Source organism: Armigeres subalbatus, chromosome 3 (assembly GCF_024139115.2).
Source record: "Armigeres subalbatus isolate Guangzhou_Male chromosome 3, GZ_Asu_2, whole genome shotgun sequence".
In the NCBI taxonomy this organism is placed as follows: domain Eukaryota; kingdom Metazoa; phylum Arthropoda; class Insecta; order Diptera; family Culicidae; genus Armigeres; species Armigeres subalbatus.
Window position 1 is genome coordinate 32227589 of NC_085141.1, and position 20804 is coordinate 32248392.

General features: G+C 43.5%; 1 protein-coding gene across 2 annotated transcripts in view; it reads right to left on the minus strand.

The window, feature by feature from the left end:
• LOC134227521 (cdc42 homolog) overlaps positions 1-20804 on the minus strand; it is a 56082-nt gene that overhangs the window by 28255 nt on the left and 7023 nt on the right. The window contains exon 2 of one of the 2 annotated variants that reach the window (XM_062709077.1): positions 13384-13661. In XM_062709077.1, the coding sequence (XP_062565061.1) occupies positions 13384-13561 (178 nt within the window). In that variant the 5' untranslated portion in view covers positions 13562-13661. Of the gene's footprint in view, positions 1-13383; positions 13667-20804 lie in introns of both variants that reach the window. The other variant, XM_062709076.1, reaches the window with a different exon arrangement.

The window sequence follows — 20804 nt, forward strand, 5'->3', positions numbered from 1 at the left end:
ACAACAAACGAACAGCAGTGGGCAAAAAAAGTCGTTCTGCTCTGTTTGAGCAGAAATGATATCATCATTTGCACGTTCGTCAATATTCTGCTTGAGATTGGAATGATCGGTTTTCGATTTTTCTCTGAAGTATTGAATAATTAACCCTCAGGGTCAGTGCTGAATATTAGGAAGTTTTTAATGGAACCAGGTCGTTCAGTCGGTCGAGTTGACGAAAAATCAAAATGGTGTTTGTTCACCAAATATTCATAAAAAACACGAAGCTTTTCGCTTGTCATATCAGATAGGTAGAAAGCTGAGAGTAGAAATTATTCAAAATATACAGATCTGTCTCATTATTGACAAACCCTCACATTTATCGCAATAATTTATATTCAATCACCGCATTTACTACAATAAAAACACCAAACTTGGGCTGAATAATTAGCGTTTATAGGTATAATGCATAACTATTAAGGTCTGAGGGAAGCTCTCTCGCGGTAGAGCGCTATTTTCGTACTAAAATGTTTATAACTCGGAACTGGGAACGAATTTCGCTTATCCCAACTGAAAATCTCTTTGAAATTTATCAAGGAATGTTCCTACAAAATTTCATGGACCTGCTATTTCCCAAATTTGAATTAAGCTCTAAATACCGAACTATTGTACAACTGAAATTTTCGCTTCTCAGTACCTCTCTCTGATGATTTGAGGCACAAAGGAACCGAATTTCGCAAAACCCAACTGACAAAAGTTTTGAATTTTTCCAACGATCATTTTGATGTAATAAAAAGTATATGTCACCGCAATAAATTTTGCAGGAAGCTCTTTTTACTTCAATCATGTTTTTTAAATTTCATACAAATGTTACCATTTCGGGAGAGCAGTCAACAGCATATTTTCTTGTGGCGCACGGCAGGAAAGGAGCGATGAGAGCGATAGAAAGACCGTCAACTTTGTATCTAGCGTGACACTAGAAAAAAGCGTATTCCTATTTGTGAACACGAGAATACCAAATATATAAATTGAAATCAAATATAGGAATGAGATGAGATAAACAATTGAAAATAAATAAGACAAATCAAACAAATAAGCCAAATTAAACAAATAAGACAAATAAAGCAAATAAGACAAATAAGACAAATAGGACAAATAAGACAAATAAGACAAATTCCTTCGGAAGTTCCTCCTGGAATTCCTAAGGAAGTTCCTCCAGGAATTCCTGAAGAAGTTCCTCCAGGACTTCATCCGGAAGTTCTTCCAGGAATTCCTAAGGAAGTTCCTCCAGGAATTCCTTCGGAATGTTCTTCCAGGAATTCTTTCGGAAGTTCCTCCAGGAATTCCTACGAAAGTTCCTCCAGCAATTCTTTCGAAAATTCCTCCAGGAATTCCTTCGGAAGTTTCTCCAGGAATTCCTTCACAAGTTCTTCCAGGAATTTCTTTGGAAGTTTCTCCAGGAATTCCTTCGGAAGTTTCTCCAAGAATTCATTCAGAAGTTCCTTCGGAAGTTCCTCCAGGAATTCCTTCGAAAGTTCTTTCGGGAATTCCTTCGGAAGTTCCTCCAGGAATTCCTCCGGAAGTTCCTCCAGGAATTTCCTCGGAAGTTCCTCCAGGAATTCCTTCGGAAGTTCTTTAGGGAATTCCTCCGGAAGTTCCTCCGGGAATTCCTCCGGAAGTTCCTCCGGGAATTCCTCCGGAAGTTCCTCCGGGAATTCCTCCGGAAGTTCCTCCGGGAATTCCTCCGGAAGTTCCTCCGGGAATTCCTCCGGAAGTTCCTTCGGGAATTCCTCCGGAAGTTCCTTCTGAATTCCTCCGAAGTTCCTTCGGGAATTCCTCCGGAAGTTCCTTCGGGAATTCCTCCGAAGTTCCTTCGGGAATTCCTCCGGAAGTTCCTTCAGGAATTCCTCCGGAAGTTCCTTCGAATTCCTCGGAAGTTCCTTCGAATTCCTCCGGAAGTTCCTTCTGAATTCCTCCGAAGTTCCTTCGAATTCCTCCGGAAGTTCCTTCAGGAATTCCTCCGAAGTTCCTTCTGAATTCCTCCGGAAGTTCCTTCGGGAATTCCTCTGAAGTTCCTCCGAATTCCTCCGGAAATTCCTCCGGGAATTCCTCTGGAAGTTCCTCCGGAAATTTCTCCGGAAGTTCCTCTGAGAATTCCTCCGGAAGTTCCTATCGGAATTCCTCCGGAAGTTCCTATGGGAATTCCTCCGGAAGTTCCTCCGGGAATTCCTCCGGAAGTTCCTCCGAATTCCTCCGAAGTTCCTCCGAATTCCACTGAAGTTCTCGGGAATTCCTCCGGAAGTTCCTCCGGGAATTCCTCCGGAAGTTCCTCAGGAATTCCTCCGGAAGTTCCTCCGGAATTCCTCCGGAAGTTCCTCCGGAATTCCTCCGGAAGTTCCTCCGAATTCCTCCGGAAGTTCCTCCGAATTCCTCCGGAAGTTCCTCCGGGAATTCCTCGGAAGTTCCTCCGGGAATTCCTCCGAAGTTCCTCCGGAATTCCTCCGGAAGTTCCTCCGGAATTCCTCCGGAAGTTCCTCCGGAATTCCTCCGAAGTTCTTCCTCCGGGAATTCCTCCGAAGTTCCTCCGGAATTCCTCCGGAAGTTCCTCCGAATTCCTCCGGAAGTTCCTCCGGGAATTCCTCGGAAGTTCCTCCTGGAATTCCTCCGGAAGTTCCTCCGAATTCCTCGGAAGTTCCTCCGGGAATTCCTCCGGAAGTTCCTCCGGAATTCCTCCGAAGTTCCTCCGGGAATTCCTCCGGAAGTTCCTCCGGGAATTCCTCCGAAGTTCCTCCGAATTCCTCCGAAGTTCCTTCGAATTCCTCGGAAGTTCCTTCTGGAATTCCTCCGAAGTTCCTTCGGGAATTCCTCCTGAAGTTCTTTCAGGAATTCCTCCGGATGTTCCTTCGGGAATTCCTCTGGAAGTTCCTTCGGGAATTCCTCTGGAAGTTCCTCTGGGAATTCCTCTGGAAGTTCCTCCGGAATTCCTCCGAAGTTCCTCCGGGAATTTCTCCGGAAGTTCCTCCAGGAATTTCTCCGGAAGTTCCTCCGGGAATTCCTCCGAAGTTCCTTCGGGAATTCCTCCGGAAGTTCCTCCGGGAATTCCTCCGAAGTTCCTCCGGGAATTCCTCCGGAAGTTCCTCCGAATTCCACCGGAAGTTCCTCCGGGAATTCCTCCGGAAGTTCCTCCGAATTCCTCCGGAAGTTCCTCCGGGAATTCCTCCGGAAGTTCCTCCGGAATTCCTCCGAAGTTCCTCCGGGAATTCCTCCGGAAGTTCCTTCCGAATTCCTCCGGAAGTTCCTCCGAATTCCTCCGGAAGTTCCTCCTGGAATTCCTCCGGAAGTTCCTCCAGAATTCCTCCGGAAGTTCCTCCGGGAATTCCTCCGAAGTTCCTCCGGAATTCCTCCGAAGTTCCTCCGGGAATTCCTCCGGAAGTTCCTCAGGAATTCCTCCGGAAGTTCCTCCGGGAATTCCTCCGGAAGTTCCTCCGGGAATTCCTCCGGAAGTTCCTCCGGGAATTCCTCCGGAAGTTCCTCCGGGAATTCCTCCGGAAGTTCCTCCAGGAATTCCTCCGGAAGTTCCTCCGGGAATTCCTCCGGAAGCTCCCTCGGGAATCGCTCCGGAAGCTCCCTCGGGAATTCCTCCGGAAGTTCCTCCAGGAATTCCTCCGGAAGTTCCTCCGGAATTTCCTCCAGGAAGTTTCTCCCGGAATTCCTCCGGAAGTTCTTCCGGGAATTCCTTCGGAAGTTTCTCCAGAAATTTCTTCGGAAGTTCCTCCAGGAATTCCTTCGGAAAAGAATTCCGGAGGAATTCCTGGAGGAGCTTCTGGAATACCTGGAGGAACTTCCGAGGGAATTCCTGGAGGAACTTCCAAAGGAATTCCTGGAGGAACTTTCGAAGGAATTCCTGGAGGAACTTCCGAAGGAATTCCTGGAGGAACTTCCGAAGGAATTCCTGGAGGAACTTCCGAAGCAATTCCTTTAGGAACTTACTTTATTTTTCGTCTTAGTCTTATCTATATTATTTGTATTATTTGTCTTATTTGTCTTACTTACACCAGCACCACTGTTATCACCCAAATTCTTTTCAAAGCTTTTGTGGAAACCTTGTACAGAAATCCTCTCACGATATTTTCTAATATTGTTCTAGAAACGGCTCATGTTTTCATTTTCCAAAACCAGCTGGAGTTTGTTTATTTTCATTTTCTCATTGCGTGATTGTTCGGTGCTGCTGCTGTTCTCTCGCCGAACCACTGCATGAGTGATAAATTTCTTCTGCATTGTTGCCAATTCCTTTTGTTCTTCGTTTACGGCTAATTCTCAAGCAATTGTAAACTGCATAATGATGAAATCATTTTGGCGACACTGACAGCGTCATTTTGGCGGGCTGAATTGGGCAATTTTCTCTCAGAGAGTGCTACCACGTGCTTTTTTAACGGAAAACCCTTCCCTCAGACCTTAATGTGAGGATCACGTCTCATTTTTTTTGGAAAAAAGAGTTCACCTAACTTCTCTGAAGGAATTCATCTGAATTCTGTAAAAAATCGAAGTTGCCTTCGTCCAGATAACGCTGCATACAAGTTAAGCACATGTGTGGGGCTTGCTGGATTGTTCGATATCGGCTCTGGGCCCGATATCTATCCCACTTCAAGCGTTTTGTACACTCTGGCAATCACTACTTTTGGCACTGACTTATGCGGCCAACATTTCTGAAGACCTTCGCAGGGTACAGATTTACTGACTTCACACTTCAGCTTGGCAGTCACCACTTTGAACTCTGCACCACAGGGACCAAAACTGCCATCCCGCTGTGTTCGGATATCATGAAATCATGGCATTTATTAGTAAACTCCTAAGGATTGCCTCACAGAAGTTTGGTGTCTTGGTGTCAAAGTTTTTTTTTATTAATAAGTAGGCCTTCATATGGTGATAAAAAAGTTCTGAACTCTCCCGCTACGACGGCGTTTCAGCTCACTTTTTATATGAGCATGACTAGATGATGGTGTCTTCAGCAAAATTCAAGACTACAGTATTATGATCAACTCTTGTGAAGGAACAATCTTTGAAAAGGCTTTTATGATATCTGCTCGTCGGGTAGTGTCTGGTTATTAAGCCGGTAAAGGTGCAAAGAACTCTCTTATTGAGCTCCAAGAGCTTTTCGGACAATCCGTAGCACATTGTACTTTCTGCAGGCTTTTGGAACATACTCCTGCGGCGCGAATGTTTTCTTGCTTTTACGCCGCTGTAAGGTTGTCGAGAGTGAAGCACTGAAAGTTTCGATAATTACCATCACAAGTCTCACACTTATCGGACACGTAGAATGAAACTGCGTGGCCTTTCTGTGGTTGCATTTTGAGAGATAGCTGGTTTTGCTTTGGCTTGATTGATGGAGTTACCAGGGCTGGTAGCGATAAATGCCGTTCAAAATAAAGACTTAGTGACCAACGATGACAGAAAAAGTGACCAAATAGTGACTTTCAGAAGCAGAAAAAGTGACCAAATAGTTACTTTTGTATGAAGTATTAACCAGGTAGTGATCTGAGTTCCATTGTCACTGTGTAACTCGTAGTAGATCGAAAACTAGGGATATCATGTTTTTTCAAATTCTTTTTAGAATGCTATCCGAAATCACGAGAAAACAAAAATTACAAAATCATGAGGATTGTGCATCTTCACCGTAAGTAGGGAGAGGATGGATCTTAGCAGGGGGCAATCGACTTGGCGACACCATCATAAATACCACGAAGTTAGATATTGAGGAAGGTATTCGTTGGGACATCCAGAGGCCACCAATATGACCATGGTAAACCTTATTCCGTAACACACCACGTAATGGTATTCACCCAGCGTCACGGGAGCAGGTAATGAGTTACAAGTTGTTACACTAAACCATGCTTTTAATTTCACAACGATTTTGAAGCAAGTTCTACAGCATTGTAGTAATAAAGTTTAAAATGAGCTCGAAGTTTTTCGTGAAACTGCAGTTTGTGTATGAGAAAGGCAGAATGAAATATAACAAAATTTGCGCTGTCTTTTACCACCGTTCAAAAAATATTGTCTCGTCAAAATATATTCCCAAAAGTTTTAACATATATAGATGACTCAGCTGAAAGACAGTATGAAAGAGTTCTAGAACGATGTTTTGGATTAGGATTTCGCTAATTTTTATGTAGTTAGTTCTTCGGTAAAAAAGCAATAAAATGATCTAATCAATTACTAGACAGAGAATTATTTGGAATCACAAAGCTTATGAATCTTTAATAGGACATTTTTTTACAAAAACCTTAAAGAATTCAAAATAATGATGACATTTTTAAAATAATTAAAATAATTAAAAATAACATTTTTAATCGAAACAAATTTAAATACATACAGAATCCATTTGCCATTTGTTTTTTCGAGACCCTGATCTCGGTTTTATTAAAAACATTAACCAGAGCTGGCACGGCAAATGCTGGGTAAAGCGTACCATTGGTACTTCGCGTACCTGAAGGAATAAAATAGACCCCATCTCGCGGTCCTTAGCCTCTTACCCAGCAACTCCTATCCCTACCTCCCCGCGGTGCTGGCACAGATACGAGCAACCTTAGGGAAGATCGGGTAACCAACCCCGGTGGGAACTATGGTCGTATGCTGACAGGGAAGGGGGGGTTTGCTCCTCTCCGAAGGTGCAAATCTTATTGAGCGTCTGTTCTCCATGTCAGGATCGGCTCACAACAGCGTCTGTTCTCCATGTTAGGGGCGGCTGATCATCGTCCGAGTGCCAGCGAGGGACTCTAAGTGAAACTGTGCACCATGGTCCACCGGAAATAAGGAGGAATGGTCCTCCGGAAATTTAGGGGGTTTAGTGTCAGGCCCTGCAAGCCAGCCTTTAAAAAATCTTAAGCAACGAACAATCAACAAGAGAGTACGGACCGGAACCATCGGCGAAGACCACTGCGACGAAAAGGGACTAGCGATTGGAAACTCGGTTCGTGGAACTGCAAATCTCTCAACTTCATCGGGAGCACACGCATACTCGCCGATGTGCTCAAGGACCATGGATTCGGCATCGTAGCGCGAGGTTTGTTGGAAGGGATCAATGGTACGAACGTTTAGAAGTAATCATACCATCTATCAGAACTGCGGCAACACACTGGGAACTGGGAGCTGGGAACAGCTTTCATATTGATGGGCGATATGCAAAGGCGCGTGATAGGGTGGTGGCCGATCAATGGAAGAATGTGCAGGTTGAGGATCAAAGGCCGGTTCTTCAACTTCAGCATAATCAACGTCCATATCCCACACTCCGGAAGCACTGATGATGATAAGGACGCATTCTACGCGCAGATGGAACGTGAGTACGACAGCTGCCCAAGCCACGACGTCAAAATCATCATAGGGGATTTGAACGCTCAGGTTGGCCAAGAGGAGGAGTTTAGACCGACTATTGGAAAGTTCAGCGCTCACCGGCTGAAGAACGAAAACGGCCTACGACTAATTGATTTCGCCGCCTCCAAGAATATGGCCATTCTCAGCACCTACTTCCAACGCAGCCTCCCGTATCGGTACACCTGGAGATCACCACTGCAGACAAAATCACAAATCGACCGATTGATGGACGGCACTTCTCCGACATTATCGACGTCAGGACATATCGTGGCACTAACATCGACCACTATCTGGTGATGGTTAAACTGCGCCCAAAACTATCCGTCATCAACAATGTTCGGTACCGACGACCGCCGCGGTACGACCTAGAGCGACTGAAGCAACCTGATGTCGCCACTGCATACGCGCAGCATCTCGAGGCAGCGTTGCCGGAAGAGGGTGAGCTCAATGGGGCCCCTTTTGAGGACTGGGTCGAAGTCGACGGAACGATTGGTTCGACGAAGAGTGCAGACAGATTCTGGAGGAGAAGGACGCAGCGCGGGCGGTCGCGCTGCAGCAAGGTACCCGGCAGAACGTGGAACGTTATAGACGAAAGCGGAGACAGCAGACCCGCCTTTTTCAGGAGAAGAAACGCCGCCTGGAAGAAGCGGAGTGCGAGGAGATGGAACAGCTGTGCCGTTCTCAAGATACACGCAAGTTCTATCAGAAGCTCAACGCATCCCGCAAAGGCTTCGTGCCGCGAGCCGAAATGTGCCGGGATAAGGATGGGAGCATCTTGACGGACGAACGTGTGGTAATCGAAAGGTGGAAGCAGCACTACGAGGAACATCTGAATGGCGCTGAGAGTAAAAGCAGTGAAAGTCAAGGCAGCGGAGGAGATGACTACGTCAGTTCAGCGGACGATGGAAGCCAACCAGCCCCCACCTTGAGGGAAGTTAAGGATGCCATTCAACAGCTAAAGACCAATAAAGCAGCTGGTAAGGATGGTATCGGAGCTGAGCTCATCAAGATGGGCCCGGAAAAGCTGGCCACTTGCCTGCACAAACTGATAGTCAGAATCTGGGAAACCGAACAGCTTCCGGAGGAGTGGAAGGAAGGGGTTATATGCCCCATCTACAAAAAAGGCGACAAACTGGAGTGTGAGAACTTTCGAGCGATCACCATCCTTAATGCCGCCTACAAAGTGATATCCCAGATCATCTTCCGTCGTCTGTCACCATTAGTGAACGAGTTCGTGGGAAGTTATCAAGCCGGCTTCGTTGACGGCCGCTCGACAACGGACCAGATCTTTACTGTAAGGTAAATCCTTCAAAAATGCCGTGAATACCAGGTCCCAACGCACCATCTGTTCGTTGATTTCAAGGCGGCATACGACAGTATAGACCGCTTAGAGCTATGGAAAATTATGGACAAGAACAGCTTCCCTGGGATGCTTACCAGGCTGATCAAAGCAAGAAGGATGGTGTGCAAAACTGTGTGAAGATTTCGGGCGAACACTCCAGTTCGTTCGAATCGCGCCGAGGACTAAGACAAGGTGATGGATTTTCGTGCCTGTTGTTCAACATTGCGCTAGAAGGTGTCGTGCGGAGAGCCGGGTGTAACAGCCGGGGTACGATTTTCAACAGATCCAGTCAATTTATTTGCTTCGCGGATGACATGGACATTGTCGGCCGAACATTTGCAAAGGTGGCAGAACTGTACACCCGCCTGAAACGTGAAGCAACAAAAGTTGGACTGGTGATGAATGCGTCAAAGACAAAGTACATGCTTGTGGGCGGAACCGAGCGCGACAGGGCCCGCCTGGGAAGCAGTGTTACGATAGACGGGGATACCTTCGAGGTGGTCGAGGAATTCGTCTACCTCGGATCCTTGCTAACGGCTGACAACAACGTTAGTCGTGAAATACGAAGGCGCATCATCTGTGGAAGTCGGGCCTACTACGGGCTCCAGAGGAAACTGCGGTCGAAAAAGATTCGCCACCGCACCAAATGTGTCATGTACAAGACGCTTATAAGACCGGTTGTCCTCTACGGACATGAAACATGGACAATGCTCGAGGAGGACTTGCAAGCACTCGGAGTATTCGAGAGACGGGTGCTTAGAACCATCTTTGGCAGTGTGCAAGAAGACGGTGTGTGGCGGCGAAGAAAGAACCACGAGCTCGCCTAACTCTACGGCGAACCCAGTATCCAGAAGGTAGCTAAAGCCGGAAGGGTACGATGGGCAGGGCATGTTGCAAGAATGCCGGACAGCAACCCTGCAAAGATGGTGTTCGCTTCCGATCCGGCAGGTACGAGACGGTGTGGAACGCAGCGAGCGAGGTGGGCAGACCAGGTGCAAAACGACTTGGCGAGCGTGGGGCGTATCCGAGGATGGAGAGATGCGGCCTCGAACCGTGTATTGTGGCGTCAAATTGTTGATTCAGTGTTATCCGTTTAGATGTAAACTAAATAAATGAATGAACCAGAGCTCATATTTAACATGAATTTTACCATACCATAGTTTCAAGTTTCGTAAAATGTGATCCAAAATCTTGAATTTGAAAAAAATTTGCGAAAATTTTAGCGGAAGTTGACTTTCTGTGGAAAACTTTGTAAAAATTTCTAGGAACTGCACGTCAATTATTGTAAAAACTTCTCTGCGATATATTGGATAATGGTAGATATTGTTTGGCGAATTCTTAAGAAAAACCTTCCGAAAATTATTTCCCAAACTCAAGGCGGACTTTTTATGGAATTTTACAAAAAGATTTATGCGGTCAATGCTACAGAAATTACAGTGAAAGTTCCTCCAAGAGAAACAAAGTTAGGGAGCTTTTCATAACGAAGGTGGATTTTTCTCCAGATACAGCCAACTTACCCAACTCAGGAAGTAGTGCGCTGGGTTCGCCTAAAGATGCGCTGAACAACGCATCTATTAGTTTGTCAGATAAAACTTCGGAAGAAAGTTCGGTTCGGAAGTCCCGACTTCCGAATTCTAATGTGGTGCTGCGCTGACAATATCATGATGTGTGGTTCGCCGTAGAGAGGTTAATTAATCAGAAACTAAGAAGTATCTCGGAATTATGTCAAAATTGACGTGACAAAAATGGATATTCAGAATCGATGAAAAATGACAACAAGTGAAGTTCTTACCCTTATAATGCTTGTTAAACGAGTGCTCAAGAGTGTAATGCATTTAATAATGACTTGGAAATATCCAAAAAATTGGGTAAGCATAGACATCAAATGTGGAATCCCTTCTCAACGACATTTTGCTATCGAAAACAAAGCCCTTCGCTCCTTATTTATTAAATTTCCACCCAAAACTAAATCCGCGTGAAGCCTCAAAAACGGATCAAATCCGCGAGTACAGCAAAACCACGAAAATTGCGAAAACCGTGTAGTCGTAACAATCCTGCGCTTTGCTGTGTAGTCTGCATACAGGCCTCTCGATCCCGAAGTCCATGGTTCGAACCCACTCTACCTTTCATAAAACGGTCTTAAAGCAATTTCTCGAACATTATATATTTTGCTAACAGATTTACATTTCATTTGGTTGATGATAATGGTAGGTAAGGTACAAATGATTTTTATTTTGAACTTTTTTTAAAAAAAAAGGCAGGGCGAAAATAGTGACTTTAGTGAACGCAGCTTCACAGTTTTCTAAAATATGACCCTTGGATTTCAGGAACTCGACTCGACTCGACCCCAAACTTCTCCCTTTTTGCTTTTCTCGTACAACAAAGCTGTACCAAATCATTTCACTCCAAAATTGAACTTTTTATAGAAGTCTCAGTGACCCATAATGTTCTTCTTCTTCTTCTTATTGCATTTGCTCTGCACTTCTCCGGGCCAACGAAAGGGACTCCACCCCACCCCTTGGAAGAGCCGTTCAGATCCCAACTACGAATCGCACTCTACGGTCTTGAAGGAAATCCTCTCCGGATATACAAGATCCCGAGCACACCAGGTAACCCCACGTCGAAACCACTTGTACGCCGAGTGATGACCCGCGAGTTGTGACGTTTCATATTTCCCTGTCGAGGAAACCGCCTGGTGGCGAAACGCTGAGTGAGTCGAGACACCGATATTTCGACGAGAACCGGTGTGTAACGATTGGGCCACGGCTCGACAAATGAAGGGAACGCTACGAATCGGAAAGACACAAATCGTTGGGGGCCCCTAGAAGCCAAATCGACTAACATCGTAAGGAATTCCAGGTGCCGCTATCCAAAAGCAAAAGCAGGACAGACGAGTCAAGTACGAGACACTGAAGACGACCTTACTGTTGAGGTCGAAATACGTATCTGTCAAGGTACAATCAAGTGGTGGAATTAAATAGGATGGTACAAACTCGTCTTATGACAAGTGACATTGTATATTTAGCCGCATTTGGCCCCGTGACGCTAATTACCGTTACAACTTTTTCCAAAGATTTCAAATAGTAAAGAATCATCTTTGAGATAAATGCTCGAGCAAAAGTTATTATTTTTAATACAACATGACAATCACACGCGACTTTATATAATACGCATTGATTTTACTGATGTTAGATCTTAAAATTCTTTAATTTAATCTTTTTGCGAATCGACGTTTGTAGAATTTTCTATTTTTGATGTCTCACTGTTACATACGTCGCTTCAACATATGGGAACTAAGAGCGACCTATGTACCAAAAAAGTAAAACAAAACAAAAATGCAGTTGCGTCAATCGTGCACTATGGAAAACCGATCAATGTACAGCGACGTATGTACAGCATACCGGTGTACGTATAATTTTATCGTTTTTCACAGGGAATTCGAATTAACTGAGCTATGACGTGAAGCACGCTTATTAAGTGCCATGTATTGATGCATGCCAGCGGAAAAAAAATATTGAAAAAAGATTTAGTTTTTAAACAATTTTAGAAAAAGTTTTGTCAACTTTCTGCAAAGGATTTCTCGAATCCTCTTAATTGTTACATACGTCGTTATGAAAAAATATGCTTGAATTGATTGTTTTCGATAGTTTAACTATTTCTACTCAAAATTGATTATATTTGCACTTTAATGGTACTATAAAGATGTGCCAAATATTGCTTTTTTTTGTTGAAACAATTCGATGAAGGTTAGAAGGTGCAAAATTTGATGGTGCTCTACAGACAACCAAGGGTTAAAGAAGGTATCATCTCTGTTCGCCTTATATCGGGCAGAGGATTTTTTTTATTAACATGCGTGCCCACAAGAAAAAACAAACAAATCAAATTATTTTTTCTTTAGGTAAACATAGAAGCTATGAGATGAAGTGCCGAATAGTTCCCCTAATTAAACAGTTAACCGTTCCCTTTGTTAAAAAAAAACATCTAACGGTGATGGTGCTTTTCTCGAGCATTATAAAATGTAAACGAGAAAAGCACATAAAAGAGGTCCAAATTGCACTTTTCATAACTACGGAATGCATTGGCTGATTTGGTCCATTTTCAATAGCAAAAAATTAGGCAGGATTCCGCGTCGAAAGTAACCTGTTGTAAATCGGTTAAGACTAAGTACAAAAAAGTGCCTCACATTTTTTTTTGTACACGCACATACATACATCAGCTCAATTCGTCGAGCTGAGACGATTGGTATATAACACTATGGTCTTCGAGCCTTCTATAAAAAGTTCGGTTTTGAAGTGATCCTACAGCCTTTATGTATTACTTAAGTATTTTATAAAAAATATAAAATGTTTTTTATAAGTTGCGTTTAGAGCATTGTTAATACAAATTCAACTTTGCCATAACAATTTTATTTTTTTCTATTCCTGCGAAAATGATATCGCGATATTTTTAGCTTGAATGAATACCTTCTGATTCATGATTCACCACGATCGGCGCGATAATAATTTCTCAAAACAACAGACTGTAGACTGGCATGACCACTTTTGTTTACAATTCCACTCCCAGTTCCGCCGCCGATCCGTGGTAAATGCCATTTGCAAATGTTTTGACTTAACTTATATGATAGAGTTTTCCCAATATTTAGAACACCTGAAAACCAATCACCCGATAATGAAGAGCAAAAAATGTGGAATACTCACCGGCAGTATCGAACAGTCCCAGCGTGTAGGGCTCTCCGCCGATCATGACCGTGACGGCATAGTTGTCGAACACGGTTGGCACGTACTCCGAGGGGAACTTGTTGGTCGTGTAGGAGATCAGCAGGCAGGTCTTACCGACGGCACCGTCGCCCACCACGACGCACTTTATCGTTTGCATTCCGGACGACAATGGTTATGATGATGATGATGACGATGGCTGTGCTCCTTCTGTTGAATTTATCTACCCGGCAGTCACACCGAACGGATTCAAAGTGGTTCTGCACTGGTAATGGAGAGAACGGTTTGAGGTTGTTTTGTCACAAAAAAAAAAAACTTGGAATCGATTCCGCTGATCGGATAATAATTTTGGGCGAGCGACGAAAGGTTTGCCGACGACGCGAACGTTGTTGCGACCTGGTCTGACAAGCAGAACAACCACCGACGACGGACGATGGCTGATACGGCTGATGAGTCATCAGACTGGCGGTCGACTCGCGTTGCACTTTCTGATGGCGAATGTGCGGAATCCGATGTATGGGGAAGCGAGCGAGAGTGCGGTGCACACGATTTGCATTTTATTATGATGCATTCGCACGGTTTATGTGCACTGATAAAAACTTCGAAGGGTTGAATCCAGAAGACATGTTTTGTTTTATAATATGATGTATTAAATGTTAAGTAGGTAGGCATTTAGTACAATCTAATTTCATAAAAACTATGTGAAGGGACCTTGGGATCTGAGACTTGGGATCAACTAAAGTATAAGATTCAAGAAGATCGGTATGACAGAGATCGGTTTGCTACAGTAGCTTATGGAACATTTTCAAATAACCGAAACTACCGTGGCGAATCATTGCATTAATTTAATTCGCAGAATTGTCAGCGATTTATTAGGGTCTGTTTCAGCTACGAGGTCCTAGGAATGGCTGGTGCTTCCCAGTAATTCTAATAATTCTTCTTCTTCTTCTTATTGGCATTACATCCCCACACTGGGATAAAGCCGCCTCGTAGCTTAGTGTTCATTAAGCACTTCAACAGTTATTAACTGCGAGGTTTCTAAGGGAAGATCCATTAATTACGTAACGCAAAAATTGGGCATTTTCAACCCCCCCTCCCCCCTATGTCACACTTTTTGTATGAAACATCTGAAATTTTTGTATGGACCGTCACACTTTGCTCAACCCCCCCTCCCCCCTCTGAGCGTTACGTAATTTGTGGACGTTCCCTAAGGCAAGTTAGCATTTTAGCATTCGTATATCATGAGGCTAACACGATGATACTTTAATGCCCAGGGAAGTCGAGACAATTTCCAATCCGAAAATTGCCTAGACCGGTACCGGGAATCGAACCCAGCCACCCTCAGCATGGTCTTGCTTCGTAGCTGCGCGTCTTACCGCACGGCTAAGGAGGGCTAATTTTAATAATACATCGATTAAAAGTGATTCAATATCTGTCAAACGTAATCTTGCTGTGCGAGAAGGGTTATTCGATGATAATTATTGAAATGTCACTTTAAATCTTGCCTTTAATGTCACTTTTAATCTGACGTCTGTTCGTAAGGGCTTTTAAAATTAAAACAGCTGTAAAAACCATTCCAATTTTTTAGCGAAATTGATTCACTGGCAACCGAAATCTAGAGCTCCAAAGCTCAGCTCAATGATGCCTAATGGGCAAAAGAATTTTTTAAATAGATAACAATTGAATAAAGCAAACAGTTTGTTGAATTAACAAATTGATCATTTTGCGATTCTGGATTGCCGCAACGCCAAATTGTGTTTAGAACTTGGTCTATGTTTTTGATAGTGGTTCAAAAATGTAGTTGCGAAAATCGTGGATTATCATTACGAACGACACTTCGCTGATCTTGCTCTCCAAAGAACTCAACAGTCGGGTTTTATCAACTCTGTCCACTTGGTAGAGCGATAGAGAGGGTCTTCAACACTCAGACCAGGCCTTGCGCTGTCGATTATTCACATCATATCTTTGTTAGGCTAGATGTACCAGTTGTGGCTATAGCACCAGTTGTCGCACTAGTGCTTCATATGCCAAATGGCCAATTAAACCACCGCAAACCAAGTTCATATCGATAAAGCATATTCATATGATACGATAAAACCTTTGATCTCCTCCAAAACAAGCAAAGCATAAATGTAAAAAATGATTTTGCTTAATTTTGGACGTCCTTTGCGCCAGTTGTCGCACGAGTGGTCCCTATTTGGCCAGTCCCATAACAAAACAATGGGATTTGCCAAATAAGGAACCAAAATTAAGAATAGTGCCACAACTGGTGCATGCGTTCCTATTATGGATTAATAAATTTTGATGATTATAACAAATTTTATTGTGGTTTTCACAGCTGTTCTAAGGAGCAGGAAGTAAAACCTTTCGCTTGATATATAAAGTCGACCTGCATGCCTCTTACTTATTAAAAAAAACAGTTGTTCTTATGTATGACGACAATTGGTACACCCACCCTAGCTATTTTCATCTGTTCTTAACGTCTCTGCCATTTCATGGCTCAAAATTTCACAATTTTTTTTCATTTGCTCGTTCCTGGTGGGACATCACATCCGACGATGCACTGCTCGCGATAGACGATTACCACACTACAGGATTTCTATGATTTCCAAGATATTATTTAATATGTTAAGCCCTTGTAAAATCAAAACCAGAGGCAATTTTGTTGAACCAGCGCTCCACGTTGTCCGTAATTCGTTCTACAAAAAGGTATCCCCAGCGTTCCGTTATTCCGCAGTGCCCTAGGTTGAACGTTCAAGTTTACTGATTCCAGAAGTTCAAAGCAGTCAATGCTGCCTTGGAGAGTATCAGCAACAACCATTGCCCGTGCAATGTACCTCCGCAGTTGTAGACTTTCGAGATTAATCAATTGACAACGTATGCTGTAACTGAGAGTCCGGAATGGGTCTCGTCCAGGCATTGAAAAAAATCAGATCATGAGTAAAAATCGGCTAAATTCATGCCAACATGATGCTCTACTGCGGACTAATCGCTGATGCTTTCTAAAATTTGGTGTTCGTTGATTCAATGTTTAAAAATCTTCATCGCTCACCAATGGGAGACAACTGAGCGAGGCTAATCACTTGGTAACCTAACAATGAGTGTTGTTACCACACGCTGTTAGAAAAATCTTTTCAGCCATTAGGAAAATTAAGTCCGATACGAGAATGGAACTCTTATACACTGCATGGGAGACTTTGATACTTTCTCTCCTCCATCCCAGCTACTTGAAAGCAGAGTGAAAAAAGCAGAACACCTGATGTGTTTTGGTTTTATTCTAGTAGAGCGAGCGTAACACAAAAGCTCCAATCGTAGCTTCCCTGGATACCATACCATGTTTGGCTTGGCGAACTCTGTTGCTCGTTGTTTAAACAGCAACGATCGCTCATAATCGTTGTTTGGTATCCATCTGAGCAAGGCTGTTCACTCACTGGCATAGGAAGCTATGATTCAATTAGATCAATGCTCGTCCACTTCACTCACGCTTTCAATGCCTGGTCTCGTCATGGAAGCAACCGAAGAGCAAAACGAATGAAGCGGCGTTGAACGGATTCAATTCTGGTGACTAGGATGCCAGATAGCGGAACAATATTCAACTGTAGATCGAACCAGCGAACAGTACAGTGACTTCGGTGAAGCCCTTGGCGATGCGAAAGATGAATCCCAATGTTCTAGAGGCCTTCTCAATCGCATAAGAGACATGATGTTTGAATGTTAGCTGCGTATCCAGAATAACGCCAAGATTCTTTATGCAGCCCACACGTTGCATCACAGTTCCGTTGAGCTCGTAGTTGTAAATTATTGACTGACGAACTCGAGTAGAAGAGATCACTGAGCATTTGCTAGGATTGACAATTACCCGGTTCAATTGGCACCTAGCGGCAAATGAATTAATATCTTGTTGTAGGTCCATTGCGTCAGAGATTGACCGGAGCTTCAAATCATCCGCATAAGATAGTCGCGATTTTCGGAGCACATTGTTGACATCGTTGAAATACCTACAAGAGGAATATCAAGGGACCAAGATGGTTTCCTTGAGGAATGCCTGAGCAGGGACGGGAACGGTTGACATTTCTTTTTATCATTCGTTCTGCCACGCATTCAAAAAAAAAAACAAAACCACGGCAGCCGCAGCAGCAGCCACGACCAAGCAGACGACAGTCAGAACATGATTTTATTATTTTCTCTCCCCACAATTAATGTTTCTGTACGCTCATTTCACGACGTATGACCGTTTTTGGTGGTAAATGATTATTTTATTACTCCTTGCTCATTTTAGAGGCTAGAACTGATGAATTAGTACCAACGGCTAACATTCTTTCTAGGCTTTGCGCCACAGGCAATTTCACTCGATTCTGTTCTGTTTGCGCTGTGCACGAACCGAAACAAGAAATCTCATGCAAATGCTGACCGCACCGACGGCTCGACTCTCACGCAGCAGCAGGCAGCAGCAAACAAACAGTTTGCCTCATCAGCAAAAAAAATGTCACAATTAGGCGTACATTTTTTTTTGAAATCTATTTCGGTTTGTGCGGTGCGTGAAATTTGACCGGATAAAATGTAAACATTTGCATAATCACAGTGTTTTACTGTACGTTTCCCAACACTGTGCCTGAGGTTGGCAAAAATTCGGTGGATTGGAAATCACCCACCGCAACAGAGAGTTTGCGTCCAGTAAGATATGAATGGAATCAGCGCAAAAGATAACCTGCAATACCAAGTCTTTTCAATTTCGCAACCATTATTACATATTGATGATGTTATTAGAGTAACGCATTTAAACGACTTGCTCGTATGGTGGTTGATAACAGAATGAATTGAGTCTATTATTTATCATTAGTGTCACAAATTAACGGTTTACAATGATTAATTTCACAACACTCCTCCTTAAGCCGATTATTGGGAAACTCCCATAGCTTGTCGATTTCCATTCAGTCCATTCAGTTGTAAAGCTTTCGTCAATCCATCTTCCACCTGTTCGTCAGTTTTAACATAGTTGATGCTAACTATCTTTTGATCCAGAGCATTATGAACATAATGCTGTTGAATGTCGATGTGCTTTGTTCTTGGAGTGTATTTCTTGCAATACATATAATAGTACCTTGATTATCGCAAAACAAATATATTGACTGTTTTGGGGCCGAACTGTGATATGAGTCCTTGCCACCATGATGCTTCCTGTACCGCTGCAGACAACGCCATATACTCTGCTTCGCAAGTTGATAATGCTACGGTTGACTGCCTTTTACAAGACCAAGACACCGCTCCACCTTGTAGCAGGAAAATATATCCCCCCAGTTCAGCGGTTCTCAACCTTTTTCTGGAGAGGTACCCCTTCGAACTTTTTTATGATTTGAGGTACCCCCTCTTGAAAGTAGGTTTTCAATCCTCTTAAAAACATAATTCCGAGCCCTTTTGAAGGGAAGCTCCTTTAAGCTTTTGAGTCCCTTTAGAGGAGAATTCCGCGCCTCTTTATTAGAGGCTTCTGAACCTCTTGTAGAGAGGCTTCCGATCCTCTTGAAGGCGGTTTTCGAGCCACTTAAAAGGAAGCTTCCGTTGCATCTTGAAAGAACGCTTCTGATTCTTCCAAGCGTTCCAAGGCTTCCAAGTCTATTGAAAGAAGAATTCTGAGCTTCTTGAAACGATGCTTCCGAGCCTCTTGAAAGGAGGCTTCCGAGCATCTTGAAAGGATTCCGAACCACTTGAAAGTAGACTTCCGAGTCTCTTGAAAGCAGGCTTACGAGCCTCTTGAAAGGAAGCAACCTAACCACTTCAAAGGAGGCTTCCGAACGTCTTGGAAAGAGGCTTCGGAGCCTCTTGAAAGGAGGCTTTTGAGCCTCTTGAAAAAAGGCTTTCAAGCCTCTAGAAAGGTTCTTGAAAGGAGGCTTCCGAGCCTCTTGAAAGAAGGCAGCCTAACCACTTGAAACGAGGCTTCCGAGCCTCTGAAAGCCTGCTTGGAAGAATGCTTCCGAGAGGCGTAAAAGGATGCTTCTAATCCTCTTGCAACGAAGCAACCGAGTTTAAGTGAAAAAAAAAATCATTTTGTTCATTCGGGTCTGGGTCATTTGGCATAACGTCATTTGGCATAACGGACATTTGGCATAATTTCGAACTGTGAAAGTGAATGGGATATTTCATGTATTATTTACCGTAAATAAAGTAGGTCGACGCTGTTTTCTGATAAATTTAGACTTATGGTAGACATTTTCCGGAAGAACGAAATAACAAAACAGCAGAATCACTTCCGAGAGAGTGATCACATCCATCATTGACTTATTCCGGCCACATTCCTACTTTTAAAGTAGGGATTACATCCTCCATTGCCATAATCCATGCAAGCGCCTTCTTTTAAAGAAGGGATCGCATCCACCATGACCTTAGTCGCGGCGAGCGCCTTCTTTTAAAGAAGGAATCACATCCACCATTGTCATAATCCGGGCAAGCGCCTACTCTTATAGAAGCGATCACATCCTCCATTTCCATAATCCATGCAAGCGCCTACATTTAAACAAGGAATCGCATCCCAAATGGTCTTAATCGGGCATGCGCCTACTTTTAAAGAAGGGGTCACATCCACCATAGTCTCAATCCGGGCAAGCGACTTCTTTTAACCCTTAAAGGCGCAAGGCGATTTTTTTAGAAATCGTCGGAAATATTTTTAACGTAAATAACCATTGAAATTATTAACATTAAACGTATTTTCGGTTTGTTGTTTTAAAACAACATTGCGCATTTAAGGGTTAAAGAAGGAATCACATCCGCCATTGTCATTATCCGGGCATGCGCCTAATTTTAAATAAGGGGTCACATCCTCCATTGCCAAATCCATGCAAGCGCCTACTTTTAAAGAAGGGATTGCATCCACCATGGCCTTAATCCGGGCATGCGCCTAATTTTGAAGAAGGGATCACATCCACCCTAGCCTCAATCCGGGCAAGTACCCACTTTTAAAGAGGGATCACATCCACCATTGCCATAATAAGCCACACGCCTACTTTAAAGAAGGTATCATATCTTCCATTACCATAATTCGGCATTACCATAATTGCTCTAATCCGGGCATGCGCTTACTTTAGCATTGCATTGCAAATGCATCATTTCCACGACGGATAATGTCTTTTTAATAGCGTTATCGACGGATGTCATATTTACTATTCCGGGGTGTTCCCCGCACCACTTAGTCACCATTTAGCCAACGCAAAGAAAAATTATGCCAAATGTCCGTTATGCCAAAAGACCCTCACTTTTGACACTGGTCACAATTATGCCAAATGTCCGTTATGCCAAATGACCGATATGCCAAATGGCCTTTATGCCAAATGACGTTATGACAAATGGCCCGTTCCGGTTCATTCGACGTTTTGTTCGTTTGATCTTTTGATCCGCAGCCGTTCATACATTGT